At 39.4% G+C, this 20,526-nt stretch overlaps 1 protein-coding gene across 8 annotated transcripts in view; it reads right to left on the bottom strand.

Moving 5' to 3' along the window:
• Nucleotides 1-20,526, bottom strand: part of LOC139339315 (myosin-10) — a 55,848-nt gene that overhangs the window by 16,636 nt on the left and 18,686 nt on the right. The window contains exons 4-24 of one of the 8 annotated variants that reach the window (XM_070974873.1): nucleotides 18,139-18,166; nucleotides 16,530-16,632; nucleotides 16,189-16,218; nucleotides 15,925-15,942; nucleotides 15,233-15,250; nucleotides 11,690-11,782; nucleotides 11,330-11,393; nucleotides 10,700-10,798; nucleotides 10,348-10,491; nucleotides 9,232-9,327; nucleotides 8,248-8,366; nucleotides 7,527-7,679; nucleotides 6,947-7,120; nucleotides 6,583-6,756; nucleotides 5,190-5,304; nucleotides 4,843-4,905; nucleotides 2,642-2,835; nucleotides 2,214-2,335; nucleotides 2,042-2,111; nucleotides 1,431-1,591; nucleotides 584-692 (exon numbers count right to left, since the gene is read on the bottom strand). In XM_070974873.1, the coding sequence (XP_070830974.1) occupies nucleotides 584-692; nucleotides 1,431-1,591; nucleotides 2,042-2,111; nucleotides 2,214-2,335; nucleotides 2,642-2,835; nucleotides 4,843-4,905; nucleotides 5,190-5,304; nucleotides 6,583-6,756; nucleotides 6,947-7,120; nucleotides 7,527-7,679; nucleotides 8,248-8,366; nucleotides 9,232-9,327; nucleotides 10,348-10,491; nucleotides 10,700-10,798; nucleotides 11,330-11,393; nucleotides 11,690-11,782; nucleotides 15,233-15,250; nucleotides 15,925-15,942; nucleotides 16,189-16,218; nucleotides 16,530-16,632; nucleotides 18,139-18,166 (2,147 nt within the window). The remainder of the gene's footprint in view (nucleotides 1-583; nucleotides 693-1,430; nucleotides 1,592-2,041; nucleotides 2,112-2,213; nucleotides 2,336-2,641; nucleotides 2,836-4,842; nucleotides 4,906-5,189; nucleotides 5,305-6,582; nucleotides 6,757-6,946; nucleotides 7,121-7,526; nucleotides 7,680-8,247; nucleotides 8,367-9,231; nucleotides 9,328-10,347; nucleotides 10,492-10,699; nucleotides 10,799-11,329; nucleotides 11,394-11,689; nucleotides 11,783-15,232; nucleotides 15,251-15,924; nucleotides 15,943-16,188; nucleotides 16,219-16,529; nucleotides 16,633-18,138; nucleotides 18,167-20,526) is intronic. The other 7 variants (XM_070974897.1, XM_070974882.1, XM_070974914.1 and 4 more) reach the window with 7 other exon arrangements.

Genomic DNA, 20,526 nt, shown 5'->3' with positions numbered 1-20,526 from the left:
TTTTACTACCCAGCTGTAGATAACAATAATTTCTGGTAGTATAATTAATCAAGTAACCTGACCTGAAAGAAGATAAGCAGCAAAAAATGTATGTATGGATGAAGCAATTAAAACATGATTAATTTGATAAGTTTTACTAAAATTGACAGTTTTCAATTTCGGGTTGATTAGATGAGATTCAGAGCTGCATTATCTAGTAGAAGCAACAGTGTTTGCTACAGGTCTGATGGCACTAGATGAAACTACAGTTTAAAGGTGTATAATGTTTTTTAAGGAGACGGGTTCAAAGCTTGTTCAGACTTTTTAAGGTCTGCAGATACCCTAATACATTTCCATGGCAACAGAGCAAATTCAGTCTGCTGATGAGGACTAGTCGAGAGATTCCAATATTCTCTTTTGTCTGTTTAGTCCTTACTTACCTGAAGACATTTTTGAAGCATCTAATGACAAATTTCTAAAAATTTACAAGCTTGTCACCAGGGCTCAGATTGTCTGGTTAAGCAGAGATATGGAGCTATGTATCTTGATCATATGTGCACATATGAACTAGTTTGTTGGAGGAGGCAACTGTCAGGGCTCTCACCTTGGTGAAAAGCCTCCACCACTGCCAGTGGCGCAGCTTCAAGTAAGCAGCGCAATTCCTCTGGAGGACCTTCAGGGCACTCAGCTGCTGTTGTTTCTTAGCAAAGGCCCTAAGAAAAGGAAAAAAGAACAATTACGAGTGACAAATCAATGTCTGGGTTGTAGCAGTGTTTTTAAATCTTGAGTGATTTTCAAGACCAAGGTTGGGCTGCGTTTAGTTTACAAATGAGCTGTAAATGCACCACTCCTAAACCTGCAATAACTGTTTTTTTTGTTTGTTTGTTTGTTTTTTGTTTTTTTTTTTCTCACACAGGGGCAGTGGAAACAAGTTGTGAACACAAGACTGACATTTCAATTTTAAGTTGATATGGCGACCATGGTAAACAGCTGCTTATGTACACATTGAATGGTTATGGAGCAACACTATAATTCATTTGGAATCATATCTCTGGCCTCGTCCAATACTGACTCTGACTCTGACTGACTTTTAGCTTTGGTTTTGGTCTCTACGAACTCCTGAAGGAAGTATCTGGCTCTTCGGCTGCTAAATACTCCATTATGTTCAACAGCTTGTTGCCAACTGTGTGCTGTTTGGTACAGAGCAGGTTGAGTACAATGGTTTTTCAGAGCTCTTTTGCTGAAAACAGCTGCCTGCTGTGGTATTCTATTAGAGTGGTGAGAGTGAACCAAACAGCACTCTTGTGGGCTGCTTGGCTGAAACCACCATGTCTGGGGGTGGTTTGAGTAACTGGATCACTGTCCTCAAATGCATCTTGGGTATCCAAATGCTGATATGCATTCATACCTGAAAAAGAGTTTGAACAAAAATACAGAGATCTGACACTCACTTCCGTGCCAAGTATCCACGACACACAGACTGGAAGTAGATGATGATGTCAGTGATCTTCAGATCTCTCTCTTCCTCCAGGTGAGCCAGAACTCCAGTTCTGAAGAAGATCTTACTCTGACCAATACGGAAAAGGTTGGGGTCCAGCTCCAGGGCTCGGATCTATAAAAAGGCACATGAACAGTTGTTGATGATTTGCGTTACAATGAAGGAAGAATTTGTGTTATAAGTGTTTACATCCTGAAAATTTTCCCAGGGTACCAAGAACCTTTTGAGGAAACTAAACCTACACTTTGATCAGAAGGAGGACTAAACGTAGTTGCTGCACTGCCTTTCCAGCTCATCTTTCTCTTCTGCATGTCTCCTTTTCTTTCATTCATGCCATCAAACTCAAACATTTGTGTCATGCAACAGTAAACACAAAGAACAACAAGATGACTCCATGTTGTTGTTTCCTTTTGTGTGAAAATTGTATTTCTGATTCTAAATGCAAACACGAATGCACAAAACAAACTTTTACTTCCTAGTTTAATTCCTGGGTCATTATCTTTCCATAGTTCCTGTAACTTTTATACTGATACAGCAAAAAAAGAAAAAAAGAAAAAACACTACCATTCTCTCACAGGCTTGTTTCCCATCCATGAATCCTTTGGGAATAGCATTGGGTGTCAGGATCTCATATCTGTGAACAAAAGAAAAGATAAAAACATCATTGATACATGACATTTTTCCTTCGTGTAAAATTGACTTAGAAAGTCCAAAAACTTTTCTTGTTGTTTGTTACCTCTGCCTGAACTCCTGGAAGACGATGCGGTTGGGGAAGCCCTGTCTGCAGATGCGAATGCCCTCTAGGACTCCATTGCACCTCAGCTGGTCCAGAACCAGGTGTGGCTCCAGTTTACCAGCCTGATGGAAAAGATAAATATACCACTGAGAAAAGAAAAAGGTATTTGTACACTTGATATACAAATATCAAGTGTGCAATATACAAGTGTATTACTTCTATTCTGGGGATGTGTAGCTCGAGGCAAAGATCACAGACTTTTTTCAAGATTTTTATTTATCTTTATTTTCTGAATTAATTGATAAAAAATAATAATAAAGTGACAGAATAAATTAATGCTACAGGAACAGTATAATAAAAAAACCCAGCTCCCTCACTTTCCACTGCTTGACACACAACTAACATCTAAGGTTTGATGATGTATTTACTCTTTTTTCGTGGTTGGGGATGATGCAGCGGACAAAGTTGGGGTTGGTGTTCCTCAGTGTGGCCATGAGTTTGGTGAGCGACTCCTTGTAGAGCTGTCCCACTGTACGAAACATGCCCTTTTTCGTTTTGTAGGTGGCACCAAAGGCTGTCTCATTCATCCCGGCCACCTGGTCCAGGCCCACGATGCGGTCAACTGTTGGGGAGATGGACAGAACTGGTTAGAGCGGAAGACTTGACGGGCAGCACAGATGTACTTCAGGAGCAGCAGGAGCAACAATGTAGCTACAAGTGCAGATGGATGGTAAAGACATTACACACTACTGTCAAACAAACAACCAACTGGAGTCCAGCAAAGTGGGATTCAAAGTCTAGAACTACCACTAGTTTCTGGATGGAGATGGAGCACATCGGCTATCTATTCCTGAGGTTAAGGGTCTGTACATACAGGGCTCTATATGATGTGTTACCTAGGAGAGAAGGACAATCTTTATAATTTACTTACTAAGCCTTAACAAAATAAAAGTCCAAGAACTCAAATGCTCTTCTCTTGTTCAAATGGATGACAGACAATGCTTGATGGCAGCTGCATGAAAGCTTAACGGCATTAATACTGGTCATGACAGAAAACCTGCATCAACATACTGCCAGGAAAACCATCTCTTCTCAACATGACATACACAATTTGGCAAAATTTATGGCATCACAAATACCTGATGCAAAATTATGAGAATGCTACAAATATATTTTTTTTAAAAATCACCGTTCATAAAAGACAGAAAATGTATTTTGATAATCAAATAGTCACTTTAACTATTTTTCAGGGCAAATTTGCAAAACAACCTGGTGGTTACAGCTTCTCAAATGTGAGCATTAGCTACATTTCCTTGTCTGTCTTTGGTTGAATATCGTTGAGTTTTGGACAAAACAAGATACTTCAAGATGTGACTTTGGAAACTGCAATGGGAATTTTCCGTTTTCTGATGTTTTGTTCACTAAACAATTAATCAAGGAAACAATATGCAGATTAATTGATGACTGTTAACTGAGGGGATCTTTGTCAGCTGTCAGAAAATGACTCAGGTGACATCATTTGGCGCTATAGTGAGTATTTATGGCAGCAGGTGTCTAATGGGATTGAGTCGAAATAAACCACAGCGCCATGTTCATTGTAAAAAAGGAACATGTCAGGCAGTGCAATGGTGTGGCTCACTGATATCTTGAGGCTCTATGGCAGACAGGAATAAGATAGACATTGGACAGTTATTGTTGTGTGATTGATCCATTGTCAGTTTTTCTTGACAATAAGAAAAATATGGAACATCACCAGACTTATCCATCAAATAGTCTTTTTAGAATCTGGCAGTAATTGCTGTAGTAATAGACTTACTCGAGAAAAAAAAAACAGCTTAACAAATGACACAGCATATGAGTTATGACTTGACAGTCAATTAAATATGCACTACGCCACCTATTAATGTCCAACCAACTATACTGAAGTAGAAAGTATTTGCAGAGCCACTGACAGCTGGAGTTCCAACATTTAAACTGAAGTGATGTATGTGCTGCTGTCTGGACCCTCTGCAAGGATGTCTGAGCTCAGAGCCAAAGCAACTGCCAACACCTGGTTTCAATTTTCCACAACTGTCATCCAGTCTAGGAAGGAGGAAGACGGGGAATTAATTTCGTTGAATTTTCTTCAGTCGAGCTTTAGATACTTAATTTGCTCATGGATGTATCACATCACAGAGGAGGGACAAAAACAGAAAGCTATGACGTCCAACAGCTGCACTACATTCAAAATGCTTGCTAATGAAAATACAAAGATCACAAGAGTCTCAAACACTGACACAAATTAAAGCACACTAGTTTGACTAGAGGGAGCAGTTGATTATATTCTACTTCAACTCGTTTGGAAATCAAGCACTACTGCTTTTGGCTGAGACAAGAGAGCCATGCAGCCTGGAAGCAAATGGGAGCCATTGTAGCTATGATGGACACAGCACCGGCTGAAGCATGGAACATACAGCCAGATCTGGGCAAAAATATACCAGTACACTTTCAAGAAGTTAACCTGCTTGGGAGGTGCTCACATTTAGCCTATCAAGCACCGTGAACAGCTTGTTTTCACGACCCAAAACTGTTAAGTTTCAGCTACTATTATTTTGGCCCAGGTCTGCTACAGCACGACCCAGTCATTCACCTGCTGGCTCATCCAGACTAGTGACATTGTCATAGAATGAAGCCCTTTGAATGGTCTGAATCTCTACAACACAGAGAGAGAGACACAGGGAGGGGAGGGTGATGTTAATTCTGAGAAATCAGAAGTGTGTGGGCCTGGGTCCACAAGGCAGACAGCTGTTGTTAGAAGGCTTGAGTGAGAGACATACTGACGTGCTTGTTAATCAAGTAAGCAAACATGACCATACACAATGAATCTTAAAGGATGCGTTATTAAAATTGATAGTTCTTTTATCTAATACTGTTCATGGTGTTTACACATAATTAAAGATGTTACAGATGTGAAAGCGTTTACGGAAAGCAGCTTACCATCTTTCCAAAGTTCAGCCACAAATTTGTCAGTTGACTGATGCAGAAGAGTGGCCACATTGTCATTCAGGGGGTCCATGTTCTTCATTAGCCACTCATCTGCCTTATAATCCACCTGTAGCAATGAAGTGGTACAGCTCAGTGATATGGACAAAATTAATATCACAGTTATACTCTGATACAGGGCTTTTGAAGTAGATATGATACTGATAGTCCGGATTCTCAACAATCTGTTGATATTCGATATTTGTTTTAACACATAACATTAAGAAACACTTTTTAAAAGTCTGTTAAATTAGCTGTTTTTAATGTGACAAGCATTTAAAGTTTATCTTTATCCTTTCTATAATTAAATTATAATTAAACAACAGAAGAGGAACCCTAAGGAGGAAATATTAGTATTATTTACACACACACACACACACACACACACACACACACACACACACACACACACACACACACACACACACACACACACACACACACACACACACACACACACACACACACACACACACACACACACACACACACACACAATAAACAGCCCACACTTTACTGCAGTGAGTCAGGCAGCATACATGAGGTAATTTTTCCAAGGGGGACATATCAATGTTGACAAAATTAACAACGTTTGGCTTCATGGCGCTGCAGATTTTTCTCCACTGCAGACGTCTTTAGAGTTCAAATGTTTGAGTCTTTGACTAATTGTGGTGTAAAACGACACAGCCCACATAATGGTAAACAGATGTGCTACTCAGCAGGTCTCTCTGCTGGACAAATGCAGAGTTCTATTGCATAACCCCACTGACAGTGTCCAAATTCACTTTCATACAGTGTCATATAAATCAAACCAAGACTCAGTATTCCCTGAAATCCCACCACAGCAGAACTTTGTGTCATAGTTTAATCTGAACTGCACACCGGCTGCAACTTTTCACTTACTACTGAAATTGTGCAGGTCAGGAAGGAAAAGAGATGTTTCAGAAAATATTCATTTAGACGAGCATAAATAAGCTGGTCCAACACAGTATAAAAGTACAATTATAAGCAAGGGAGTCGTACAAGCCTTCCAGGAACTGATTCTATTTCTTCATCAAAAAGCATGGGCTGATGTAACCATAGAGGTAACTGAGTCATACAAGTATGACTATCAATATGATAACCTTTTTTTGTCTTGGTGAGTGCTTTTTTGAAGACAGACTAACCTCTAGCTTAAAAAAGAAAAGCATTATCCTTCAGAAAATTGTAATTTCCAAGGGAAGACCCATTTTATTTTTTCTTTTGAAAACCGGCCAGGTGTGGACTTCCAGCTACTGTGTGTATTTTTAGTAAAGCAAAGCCAGACAGACTGCTGAGTGTGATTTTTAAAGAGATAAAATGAGCATACCCTGCCGGCATAGTGGATGATGCAGAAGTCGGCCTTATCTTTGAGCTGGCGCGGCTTCTGGAACTTGGTGTGTGTACCCTGCTCTTGGATCAGCTTGTCTACAAAGGTTTTGTCTGTGGCCTTGGGGAACCAGCACTCTTCATCCAGCAAAGCCAGCACTCCTGGAGGGTTAGCCTGAAGTAATATCAACATGGGACAGAAATAAAGACTTGAAAGAGAGTGAATGGCAAAATGTGGCATTATTATTTAGTCACTGAATTTTGTATTGCTAAGTAATTCAAGAATAAAAGGAAAAATAAGTTTAAATAGGTATGTTCCTAAATGTGCTTCATCTCATTGAAACTAGCTTCTCATTCACACTGACCGGCCTCTCAATGAGGTCGATGCAGGGCTGCAGGTCCAGGCCGAAGTCGATGAAGCTCCACTCGATACCCTCCCTCTGGTACTCTTCCTGCTCCAGGATGAACATGGTGTGGTTGAAGAGCTGCTGCAGCTTCTCATTGGTGTAGTTGATGCACAGCTGCTCAAACGAGTTCAGCTGTGGTACAGGAGAAATACAGGTAAGAACAATACTCTCATTGGAAATGTGCATAGATGACAAGAATTCAAAACCTCAAATGTAGATAGCTACAACAACAACAAAGACAAACATCATCATTAACTGTAGTAAACAAAAACAAGTGCAATGCCACAATAGCTGCGACCACGTACGGCCATGTACTACACCAGGGGTCATCAACTACGTTTGTCCAATGGTCAGAATTTTTCTAGGCAGACACTGTGGGGTCAGACTTTGGATAAATGAGTTTTGTGGACCGACCAACCAACTGACAGAGCAAGATATAGAGCTGCCAGTCACAGTTAATAAAAACATTTACTCAACCCACAACGAGGCAAAATTTCTTCTTTAAAGACTCAAAAATTAGCAAGATTATAATCCAAACCTGGAAAATCTCAAAACCCGCAATGTCCAGGATACCGATGAAGGAGGCCCCTTGCCGTTTGGTTCTGTCCAGAGCTTTATTAATGCGATGGACCAGCCAGCGGAACAGACGCTCATATGTCGCTTTAGCCAGGGCCTCGACAGCAAAGTCAGCCTGGACGGAAAGAGAGAAGAGGGGAGAGTTAGAATGGAAGAAATAATGAGAGACAATATAAGGAGATGGAGAGCCGACATGGCCAAAGATATATGTGTGAGTGTGTGTGTTTAAAAGGGCAGAGAACGAGCACAGGCACATAAGACTGGCTTGAGTCAGCGTAATTCAGACACACTTCCAGATCACCAAGAAGAAATCTGCTCTACGCTGAACGAATGGACTCATTCATCATCACTCATGGCAAGACTGTATACAGTTAATGTTCCAGATGCTTTCTGAGTCAGACGCTATTATCTAAAACAGCTGAGAGAAAAGCTGTATCCATTGACCTGTAGCCAGTATGATCAGAAGTTCTGCAGAGCACTGCACTTTAAATGGCAATGAATGATTCATGAACAGGAGATGTACTTTGGAGCACTTTCATCTAAGGTAAATCACACTTCCCTTGTTCCCAGAACAACAAGAAATACACTATGATATCAGATCTGGTTTTTAAGCTTGATGACAGGATGTTTCTCACCAATAAGCACCATAGGAATCGTGTCAGTAAAAAAAAAAGCTACCCAACCTGCTCTTTAGTCTGTGCTTTCTGGACGTAGTCTCTCCCCACTTTGATCCTTGGAGACAGGATGGCTCTGGTAAACTCCATTACATTCATACCCAGCAGATGACACAACTTCTGGGCAGCTGAGAATCAGAGATGGAAAAAGCACGACAGGAAAAAAAATGTTTATTTAAATGAGAATGGAAGGAGGTCACAAGGCCAGTGTATACTATATACTGGCCTTGTGGCTTATACGTCCTGTCAAGACATGAGGGTGACATTATTGCTTGTTTTCAAGAGAGATGTGATAGAGATGAGGATCCTTTCCAGAATTATTTTGCCAATAGTGTTTGACAATTAGATTATTTCATCAATTTTATTACAAACCCCTCTAAAAGCCACAGATGGTAGGTCAACAATGTAGTTTCCTATCACTGAATATAATAAAAAGTGTTTCCTCTGAAATGTAATAGGGAAAATGTTATATTTTAAATGGCTGGAGCCTTTGGAAAAGTAGAAAAAAAAACAGGATCTGGTCTAAATCAGCCAAGTCGCACTACAACTTAAAAAAATAATAATAAAATAAACATCTGCTTCAGTCCTGAGTTCTGCTCATCCCATTTGGGAATATCTGGCCAAGCTGCATCACCAGCATTAGACACATTCTCTCTCCCTGTCTCCCTCATTTAAGTGCCAAATATGCAGTGCCACATGTGGAGGAACTGGAAGGCTGTTCCCCATTTCCTTCAGCAGTAAATCCTGATAATGATGAGAATTAATGGCAGGTTGACAAGGCTTGGGCAGAGAAAAGACATAAATCGCCAGTTCCTCTGTTCTGTGGATGAGGTACGCGGTGTGAGGGAGGCAGGAAAAGGGCAGAGAGGAGCTGAAGAATATATGGGAAGAGGAAAAGGAGGAGGAGAATGTGTTGACCTGTGAGACAAGGTTATGAAGCAGATGTAAAAGGATTGGTGTGCATGCATATGTGCATGTGTGTGTGATACCTACCAGTATTATCAGGCATAGAAGCTTGGTCTGTGTTCCTCTCCTTCTTAAAGACAATGTTACCAAACTGAAGCACTGAGGACACCACCTTCAACATGGCTACAGACATAAGAATGCAGAGAATATTACTGTAGTAAGCCATCACTTTAGCATCACACGAATGTGTTTCAGCAATAAAACTGATAAAAACAGGTTCGTTTCATGGTCGTGGAGGGATTAAGAGATGACCTCGATGAAACCTTCATCTCACTGAAGATTAATGAAAAAAACATTTCGTACTTATAATATATAATACCCTGAGACAAAAATATATTTTCCAACTTACTTGTTGTGTTATCTCTTGGTATATGCAATTAACTTGTCAAAAATCATATTTTTATGTAAGAATTCCTTTCTTTTGGCTTTCTGTACAGTGTTACAATATTTTTGAAGACTCATCTCTTCACATTACTATAATCGATGAATTCATATATAAACTCATCCAGTCCAATGTGATTTGGTGTGACTTGCTAACCTGCCCATCATGTAAAACCAACCCTGACTGTTAACTGGTTTGATTGTAGTGGCAAGCAGAGCAATATTATTGGAGGAGGAGGAGAGCATTTATATACATTTGAAGAAACTTTGATGACATTTCCTGAAGATGATGGTTGGGGTCTGATATATTCATTTCTCTCTCGTCCCTCGTGTGCGTGTGTGTGTGTGTGTGTGTGTGTGTGTGTGTGTGTGTGTGTGTGTGTGTGTGTGTGTGTGTGTGTGTGTGTGTGTGTGTGTGTGTGTGTGTGTGTGCGTGCCAACAGTCCTCTAAAGCTTCATATGTTTTGTATTTCGGTCTAGGTGATGGCCAATTCTGAAAGATCTGATGAAATATTTCTTGAAATGACACACTGCCTACATATTCTGCTTATTCTGGAACAGGTCACATTACAGAAGCCAAAGATACTCTGTCATTTCACTGTGACGTCAACCTGGAGCCAAACAATTTCCAAAACTATAAAATCAGAGGGACCTTCATAAATAATCTCTACCAAAAGCTGTTGTCCATGCTTAATCTCACCAGGTATACAGCAGACAGAGTATGCTATAAAAAAGTGAGAGCAAACTCCTTGACAAACATACCCAGAATCTCATCATGGGCAAAGCTCATGATGTGCATGGCCTCCATGGTCTCCTGGAAGTTGTCTTTGTCCTGCTGGCCAGGGATTGGGATGTTACCATTGGACAGGAAACGGTAGTTGTTGAATCCTTCCAAAAGAAGGTCCGCTGTGGAAAGACAAATGGAAAAGCATTTAGGAACACAGTTAAGACCTGAGGACTGACAGAGGACACACCAGTTATTTGTAATTATTTCTAAGAGGAGGTGACTGATTTGCATTCATTTGAATTGTTGCCACTGCTTGGTATGAGTATGAACTATGTAATATCATTTGATACTCTTATACTAGATGGTATAAAAGCTCAGTCTACTTACACTTGAGGTGCTCTCCAGCTCCAGCCAACAGCTGATAGAAAACGTGGAAGGTGCGCTCATCTTTGGCTTGACGAATAGCTCTGGATTTCTCCAGTAAGTCTGACACATAATGGTCAAAGAAAACATCTATTTGGTGGCTCAGTAACTTTCATTTTGTGTTGATCTTCATCTGCTAGTGTGAGTATTTGTTTTGGAGGTGAGTGAAAGGAAGATGAACTCATTTTTAATACCATTTTTCTTTTTTAAAACACAGCTGTTTGTGGGATGCTTAGCAATGAGGTAATGCATCATTTGCATTTTGTGGCTATGTAGGATGAATATCTGTAATGTGATGATGGTGTAACAAAGTAAGCTTTGTTTTAGGATCGTTCATACACCTAGGTAACATGTAAACCTACAACTAACAAATTTGGGAAATCGGTAATAGAAATTTTATTGACAAAGCAGCACCTAAATATCACATATTCCTCCAGGAGGAAGAGGGCCAATTCCAGATTGGTTTCGACCCGCAATTCTCTGTTGACTGACAGACCAGCACTGACTGCGCTGATCCTGCCACAGTATCAGCACTAACTGCAAATTCTAACATCAACAAGCAGGACGGTAGTCAGGCACCTTAAAACAGGATACACGTTTCAATATTGGCTCCAACAATGTATCCGGTGACATCAAAGTTGATCCGGATGAATTTCCCCTGCAGAGATGTACAGAGGATAAATGCTCAGGGAGTGCACGAGATAAGATGTATACAAATCAATCACCAGCATAATGGCTGTGTTAAAACACACACAGTGAGGCCTCATGACAAGGGGTATCAGATAAGTGTAATGTTTATAAAATAATGTACTGCATGAATCCATAAACATTAACACTGATCACCAGGTCATTTGCACAGCCGTTGCAGTATTTCTAAAATTGTAAAATGACATTTTACGAGATGCATATCAACAATGTAGCCCCTCTTCATGAATATGGTTTTCCTGTACTTACAAAACGTGAAGAGTTGTCATTTTTCACTGTTTTAGCATTTCCGAAAGATTCAAGGATGGGGTTGGCTTGTAAAAGCTGCCGTTCCAATTCACCCTGAAAAAAAACAAAACAACAGAAGGATGTTACAGCAGTTCTGTCACCGAATGAAAAAGTCAAGTAGAACAAACAAACATAAGAATAATTGTGATGCACAGATCTTCACTGACAACTGAAAAAACAAAGACAAACATGCAGACAAACACAGCAGGCATCTGACAGTGGCCAACTTCCACAGGAGGCGCCAGTCAGATGTGATTAATTCTTATTGGGCTAATTACATTTCCATAGCTATGTTATGCATGTTAAATAAAATCTGACTTAACACAATTTTGAGAATAAAATTTAAAAAGACATCATAGCTCAGACATGTCAATATATGGGAATAATTAGACTAATATGAATTAAGTAAATTATGCCCTTAATCATCTTGATAATATTAATGTGTATGATGACAAACATAAAACATTATGTGGTACTGGCCAAAGTGTTTGTATTTTTTATTCTGCAAGACTCAAATGAGAAATGAAACTAAAATGAAGGGGAAAAAACACCCTTAAGTATAATCAAAAGCTCATCATATTACGATCTTCAAAACAATTCCAAATAGTTAAGAAGAAATTCCTGTTTGTAGGTCAGATAAATGTTCTGAATAGATATGATCAGTGCCTCAACAATTAGTGGTTTGACCAAAAATAAGCGATTCATATTCTGCCAAAGCTTCTCTGCTTCCAGCTCATGTTCTGCTGCTATTCTTTGTTTTATGATATTGTAAATAAAACGTTTTTGGGTTTTGGACAAAGCAAGCAATTCGATTTCTTTGCCTGGGGCTTTATGTTTGGACATCTTATTAACTGAACAATTAAACAAATGATCTGATCATATTTAAGGAATCAAAATGCTGAAAGCATTAGTTCCTGGCAGTGGACTTGAGAAGCCTGTAAACATGGTGATCATAAAACCTTCCACTACCCAGTTAAATCAATGTGCAGAAGTTTTACCTTATGAAGTTTAATTTGCAAGACACTGAGCCCTGCTCTGGCTGACTGAGGATAAATGATGAGTAATGCTGCCAATGAGTGATTGAGAGAACATCTCTGGGAAAGTCTTTTTGTTGTGAGAAAAGCCAGATAGCCTCTTTGTCATGTCAGGAAAAATGTGTCCACAACACACAACAAAAACACTTTGGCTCTTTTTATGTCAGTGTGGACACTTTAAGAGGCTGAATAAGTAAATATGCAGATGTTTGGACAGGTGGCCCACTCTGTTTCCATCAAAACCACATTGTGGGCTTTGTCATGACCAGAGAATCCAAAATGGCTGGGAGAAAATCTATTTCATCTGCAATGTTACTTCTCTTCTTGTGGCTGAGTGGAATATGTTCCCATTACGTCAAAAATAGCTAAAGGTTTGAGGAGGCCATTTTCCACAAAAAGGGAACTCTGCGGGATGAGGAATCAGCACTGTGCTCAGGATGTGAGACTTGTAATGTGATCTTTGGCTGGAGAGCTGCTTTTAATTGAGTTTTTGAGCAGCTGGAATGAAGCAGGGCTGAGCTGGATAAATCTGGTCCTTTTCCAGCTATCAGAACAGTAGCAAAGCCCGCAGAGGGCAGAGGCTCCAAATGAAAGACCTTTGTTTCTACATAAACACAGGCCAGCGGTGCAACTTGGTAGTTAAAATTGCTCATTGGCAAAATCTACCCATCTGTGTGGTCTGCTGTACGCACTTAAAAACAAAGAGTAAATTACAAACACCAGTGGGGGGCCAATTTAGTAGCATTAGAAGTTGACCCACATTCCTGCTGCAAAGTGAGCATGTCAGACAGACAGCCAACAGAGCTGGCTCCTCCACTTGAGATGGCCAATTGTTCTGCAGCCATGATAAAATTTAAACAACATGCGACCTCAAAGTTACTTAAAAAGAGGCACATTATCAGTCACTGCAAATACAGAGTCATTTTGAAGCTAAAAAAAAAGACTCATTATCTCCTTTTTTTAAATTTCTGCCTTTAATGAAAACATTTACAGGTCATAGCTACATGTGTGTCTCTTATCAAAGTGCAAGCTCTTTGGCAGGCCATGGAGCAGGACTTTAGGACAGATTGAGTGGAAGGAAAGAGGATCAGTCAAAACTGTTCCACTAAATCTTATGAGGCCAGTAGTCACGGATGTGTATTCATTGCTCAACATCTGCCCCGGAGGTCATGAGGCCAGACAGAGAACAAGTCCCTCTTTTCTCCAACAAGAAAAAGTAGAATACTCCTTGGGAAACGTTTCAGACTGCTTAAATCTGAGCAGAAGCAAGCCTATGTGGAGAACTCATCTGGGCCAACAGACCTTTTGGGCTCAACTTAATGTCAAAGTGGTCAAAGGAGGTTCTGTATCAGCCACTACGTCAAGCTCAAGTTATGAAGATGAGTTTGGCTGAAAACCAGCGAACCACTTAAATTAAACTTTGCATGAAGGCCTACATAATATAGTGTGGGGTAACTACTGTCTATGCATAACATACAGAAAATGGGAGGATTACTGTGAAGTAAAAAACAACAAAAAGGATATTTCCATTGCAGATATCAAAATGTCACCAAATCAAACTTACTGCCAATTTGTCAATATTACAATAATTGACCAACTATGCAGCTCCTGACAGATATGACACTACTTTTGAATGACACAAATATATTTGAATATTGTTGATGTTAAGTTAATACCAGTAATGTCATACCTTAATAAATGTAAGTAAATTGGTCTTTTTTTTTTTTTTTTTTTTTTCAGAACACTAGCCAAGTCTGCTAAGTAGTTTACTGACTGATGAACCCTGATGAACAGCAGCTACATTATTTTACCTGAATCTGTTCATGCAGAAACATATTAGATATGTTCCTCAAACCACTACTCAGCAGATGACTGAGTTCTGTTGTTAGACTTCAACATATTACATTGCTACAATTATTCTCAAAAGACAGTCTGTGACACTGAGGTCAGTCGGGCCAGTAGGGATTAAACTTCAAACCTCAGTGCTAACAGATTAACACTAGAGTTGTTCTTTTTTTTTTTCTTTTCTTTTTTTTAAGTAAGACAGAGTAGTACACATTAGACAGTGGATGCATGTCAATAACCTGCTTCATGATACAGGCAGGCAAATAACATGGCATCTATCAGCTTCATGGTAGCCCATTAGTTTATTAAATGAAAGTTAGAGCAATGATTGATTTCTTTTGAGAGGAGAAATCATCACATTTTAAGTAATGTCAATGTCTGTTAGAAGCAGATTCTAACAACTCAGTTAGGAGAAAGTACAGATCATGCAATGCAGAAGTTAAAGCAGACCAGAGCAGGAGGATTAAGGTGGGTAGAAAGCATCTACTGCCCAACTTCAGGTAATATTAAAAGGTTAATAATTATTTTTGAGGGTAAAGAGTAGGTGGCAACAGAGTGGGTAAAGAACCCCATTTATACTGTAAGTGAGGTGAGAAAAACAGGTGAAAAACTACATACTACTCACATAAAACAGGGGTCCACTCTGTAGGATATAGGGAGATTCAATTGTTATTATGGAAAATAATAAATTGCATTAATGTCATGGATACAAATGAACCTGTTGTTGAAGCTAAACATTTTTAAAATGATGCATTAGCATCAGAATTGAAGCACAACCTACAGCAGTCTGTGGCTGGAATTAGAAACAGGTGTTCCTATAATACCTCAGTGGTCTGTAATCCTGGCCCTCAAGACCCAGATTACTGTTCGTGTTGTAGGTTAACAGGTACTTAATTGTTTGTACCGTGCTCTCAGGTATACTGTTATTCCGTCAGAGCTTAGGTGGCTATAAGAACTACCTGCAGGATCTCAGTCCTGATGACCAGGACTGAAACTTATAGATGTCCATAGCTGACACTTTTAAGCAAGACAGGTATGGACAGGTCACCATTTTAACTTCCAACAGTTGAAAACACAGATAAGATATATGTATGTCAGTATAAAAGGCATTTTAAGTGTTTCTGCAGCAGCAAACTATGGTTCATACAGCATAAGACAATGGCCAAGGCTCAACTTGTGGCTACAACAAATAAAAACAACATGTATGGAAATGTATGTCACTGAGTAATCACAATAATGGTGAGCAAATTTACACTTTTGCAAACAAAGACATTCACATAAAATAAAATAACCATGCAAGTTTTAAAATGTACTTACAACGACTGCATTTTGTGCCTGACAGAGAAAGAAAATGTAAACGCTAAATATGCTGCTTTCTGCATAGTTTTTACTAAATACATTACATTTACTGTCAACTGTTACTTCTGGTGTCTTTGAACTTCCTGAGAACATCTCATCCGCTCTTAGTGGACTCCGGACAAACAGATATTCTATGAGCCCATTTTAGAGAAAGTAAGTCTGTTTGAGAGGAAAATTTGAGTGTAGCATGCACATGGTGTATATGAAAGCATAAAGACTTGCCTGTAGTTTCACTGGTTTTGGTGATTCTGGCTGTATGTTACAGATAAACAAATGCAAATTGTTAGATTGCGTGCACACATATCTGGTGCACAAAGCCATGTCACCTGCTACAGGCACTGAAATCTATACTTATATCTATATTATTTGCAAAAAGCAGTACATCAGTAACTTGTGACTTTCATAACTGTGGGGACATAGACAGATATGATGGGGCAAAGTGGTCGTAAATCATTTTTCATACCAATCCAACATTAATGTTTGTGTTCAACACATTCCTCTGGGCTCATTCAGTTCAGGCATTGCTCACCTAAATCAGACACATGACAAAGGAGAATACTCACAGGAATGTTGTGGTCTTTTCTTCCTTTGTGGGAGGAGGCAACATGTGCCAGGTACTGAATGACCTTTTTTGTGTTTTCCGTCTTGCCAGCTCCTGACTCACCTCTGAGAGACAAGAGAAGACAGTGCACACGAAAACAGACATCCTCAGAACAGTGTGAACAGTGAAACAATTAACCAAATCTAAGCCTTTACATGTACACCTTAGGTCATCTGTCATCTTAAAAACTGGATCAAAAAAGCTAAGGCACATTGTCCTACTTAACTTTAGATCTGCAGGTGCATGTGGGTGAGGAAAGAACACAAGCGCTGTTCTATTTTATGCTACAAAAAAATACACAAATATAATCCTAACACTCAAACTAAATACTGGTGCATATCTTATCATGTGGGATTTTCTCTGCAACATTTTTTGAGTTTTGGTTCAGTTCAGGCTTGTGGTTGCTGGCGTATGGAAGCCTGCTTTTCACTGCTCTGTCATACAGTAACCATGGCACAGAAAAACAGGGAAAAAAATTCTTCTCTTTGGGGGGAGCAGTTTACATTTAGAGCACACTTGTGGTTTTACAGTAAGTGCACATTTGTACACACCAAGTATGCACAAAATATTGTTTTTCCTTTCAGACTGAGTGAGTGTGATGTGGCTGGGGTAAAGACTGGGAAACTGGTGTGTAAGCGCTGTCAGTCTCGTTGGCTACTGTGAACAGAGGGTAATCATGGAGGGATTATGTCAAAGTCATTGTTGCTGGCCTTGGTCTGGGTGCTAAATTCCTCAGCTCCCCCATTTCAGCCATACAAACAGGGAGTGCTGACTTAATGGTGTCTTGTGAGGCTTCTATGTTTTGTAGTGTGTCCATATTTAGTGTTTCATACTAGTCTGTAATCAGTTTGTGTATCACAGAGCCAAAGGCCTTGGTAATGTGCATAATCTGTATTTTAATGTCTGTATGTATAAGTGTGCACAAGCATAACACACATCCTGTGTGCACATAGAACACAAAATAACACATACACCTCACCATTCACCCAGCATGAGTAAAAGGGCTGCTTGGTTTACGTCTTGATACCCACTCTGGCATTTTCTTTGCTGACATTCCTGTCATCTGCAGAAACTTGTCATTGAAAAGACACCAGAGGGCTGCACAGCAGAAATGTCAGGCATTTCTCAGACCCACATTTCCCACTTTTCTCTCAAGTAGTGACAGTATGGTCAGTGTCACTGAGATACACGGTTTAAAATAACCGTCAAGGGCCCCGACGCAGCTGGTTCTCTTGCACTGCTCATGAACTTGTGTAATTAACAGTAAATGCATTATTGTCACTTTCATTTTCATTTAATTCAGAGATGAAGATAAAAAGCCAGAGGGAAATATAGTGCACAATGTGATGTTATTTCTGAAAATATAAAGCAGAAAGGAGGCATGCAATATCTCAGCATTATAAGAAGTAAAAGCATGTGTGGGTTCTGGTTATTGTTTTAGCAACAGTAACTTTAATATGCTTCAGGTTTAATAAAAAGTTTCAATCAAGCACAAAAAGTGTTTATAGAAGCTGAAAACACAATATTTATGTAGTAGTGTATAGAGTAGTAGAATGAGCCTGTATACTCACGTGCAAAGAATGGACTGGTCCTCTCGATCTGTGGTAGACAAGACGAGGGGGGGAGAAGGGGAGGAGGAGAAAAAAAAAAGTCAACCTCAGCAGTCTGTCTGTGATTCAGTCTCTACTGTGCTTTCACAAGTTTTGATTGACAACCTCATCACCAATACAACAGGCCAGAAGTAATGTCTTATCAGCAGGCTGTGAATTTGAAGGTCAAAGTCAAGCTTAGTGCGTGCATGTGAGCATGCGATCAAATGTTTTAAATATCATGCTTTTTCACAGCCTGAGACATTTTTGTTATCAGAATAACAAAATTACTTATGACAGGGCATATTTCTCAGTAGGCTCACACTTCACAGCATTTCACCACAGCTATTTCCTGGAACACGTTTTCAGAAATGCCGAGCAGTGGCACCGTGAAGTCAAACAACTGCAAGGGAGAGATAAGGCAACCGTAATGTCACCTATCCATTGGTAAATACAGGGTGCTGACTCTAAGCACAATTTTGGGTCTTGGACTAGGGCAGTGTTTCTCAATTCTGGTACTCGGGACCCACTACCCTGTGTGTTTTAGGTGTTTCCTGCTCCAACACACTTGATTCAAATGAGTGGCTCATTATCAGGCCACTGCAGAGCTTGATGACGAGCCGAGCTGTGAAATTGTTTCAACATTATTTTATTAACCTACATTTTAAGCAGGCAAGCGTCATTGAGTCTAAAAAAAAAAGTCTTGTTTTCAAGATTGTCCTTGCCAAGTCAGGCAGCAAAAACAACTAGTTAAAGACAAACGACATAATTACTAAAGCCTGACAGATTTTTGAGGCCGACAGTGAAATCAATATTTGGGATTTTTAAAAATCACATTACCATGTATCAGTCAATAAAGATTTTTTTTTATATAAATACATAACAAAAACAGTAATCTTGATATGGATCCCTTAGATTTCTTTCTTTCTTTTCTTTTCTTTTTTTTTTTTTAAGGAAATGTAATCAAGATACATAATATTTAGGGCATTTTACAGTTGAAAAATCAACTTCCATGATCTATTGCAGACAAACTATGTAATGGTGACACAGTTTCTAAACTACCCCAAAACCTAGTTTGGCATTTCAGTATTGACATTTCCTGTTACTTATACACCTATAACCACATATCTGAAATAAGCTAAATAATGGAATGGGGTCATTGACGCCTAAACTGTACTTCTGTCATCTGTTTGGGTTTTACTGGCAGTAGACTATTATAATGACAGATGTCTAAAAATGTCAGCTAGACTACTAAAATTGAATCTGCTCAAGTTTGACTGAACACAGAGTCAGCCACTTTCAGCATCATGACACAAATAGTGATCCAATTCTCTTGTTGTCTGAAATGAGTGAAAGTTAATGTGTGCTGTGCTGAGGGCAATCAGCAGTGTGGTCATGTGGCAATAAAATATGACATCTAATGCACCTCCATTCACCCCCAGGGTATTCCAGTATGGAGTGTCTTGTGAGCCAGATCAGAGTCATCTAGAGGCCCAATAGGGGTAAATAATGGTGATGATGTCATGGGAAACAGTGCTTTGTCTTCCCATCAATGCACCCCACTGGGATAAGGCCTCCTGTGCAGTCACATGGCTGGCTGAGCAGCAAGAAGTCCATAGATTAGATAAAAGTCAGCAGACTCTCTTTTTACTCTGCTGACTTAATGTTGTGCTGTTCATTCACAGCTAAAACTCTGGCACTGACACTGTGTCATGTCTCTGTCAATGAGAACTGCAACTGGGTAAGATTTATTCAGTAAAAACGGTAGCAATGTTATAATTATTCAATTGAAATCAGGGGTATTTATTTATCAAAAATATCCACTCATCTTTCCAAACAGTTGCACCGCTCTTGAAAATCATAAAGTGCCTTGCATTTCACATTATGTTTAAATATTTGAATTAAAATAAGACTTGATATCCCAGTGCCATCTTTAAAATTTTGTGAAATGAAATAAAGATGATGTAAATTATAATGATGCCACCACAACATGAAACCAAATAGTATGTATTTATCCCCATGTACAAAAACAGCAACAGTAGACTATACTTACAGGTTGGTTTGACAATTGGTTTACGATTAATTGTGCATCCACTTTGTTTTACTCTAGCTGAGAGAATTTGATGAGTAAGTGCCTTTTCATGAAAGGGTCTGATCTCAGAGGCCATGAATTCTGTAAACGTACTGCAGAGTGGACATGTTTGTCAATTGAAGGAGTTAGTGGTGATTGATGATTGGCAAGATGGTGCATTGTGGTGACTGACTTGGTAAGTCATCAATAACTCTAGGAAAGATTTTCTGACTTTAAATAGAGCTGCATGACTTAATAAACCAATTCTGAATATTCATATTTATCCAAACATCACAAGT

This window comes from Chaetodon trifascialis, chromosome 2 (genome assembly GCF_039877785.1).
Source record: "Chaetodon trifascialis isolate fChaTrf1 chromosome 2, fChaTrf1.hap1, whole genome shotgun sequence".
NCBI classification, from domain to species: domain Eukaryota; kingdom Metazoa; phylum Chordata; class Actinopteri; order Chaetodontiformes; family Chaetodontidae; genus Chaetodon; species Chaetodon trifascialis.
Note: the sequence above shows the minus strand (reverse complement) of the source record. Positions and strands in the feature narration are given on the sequence as shown.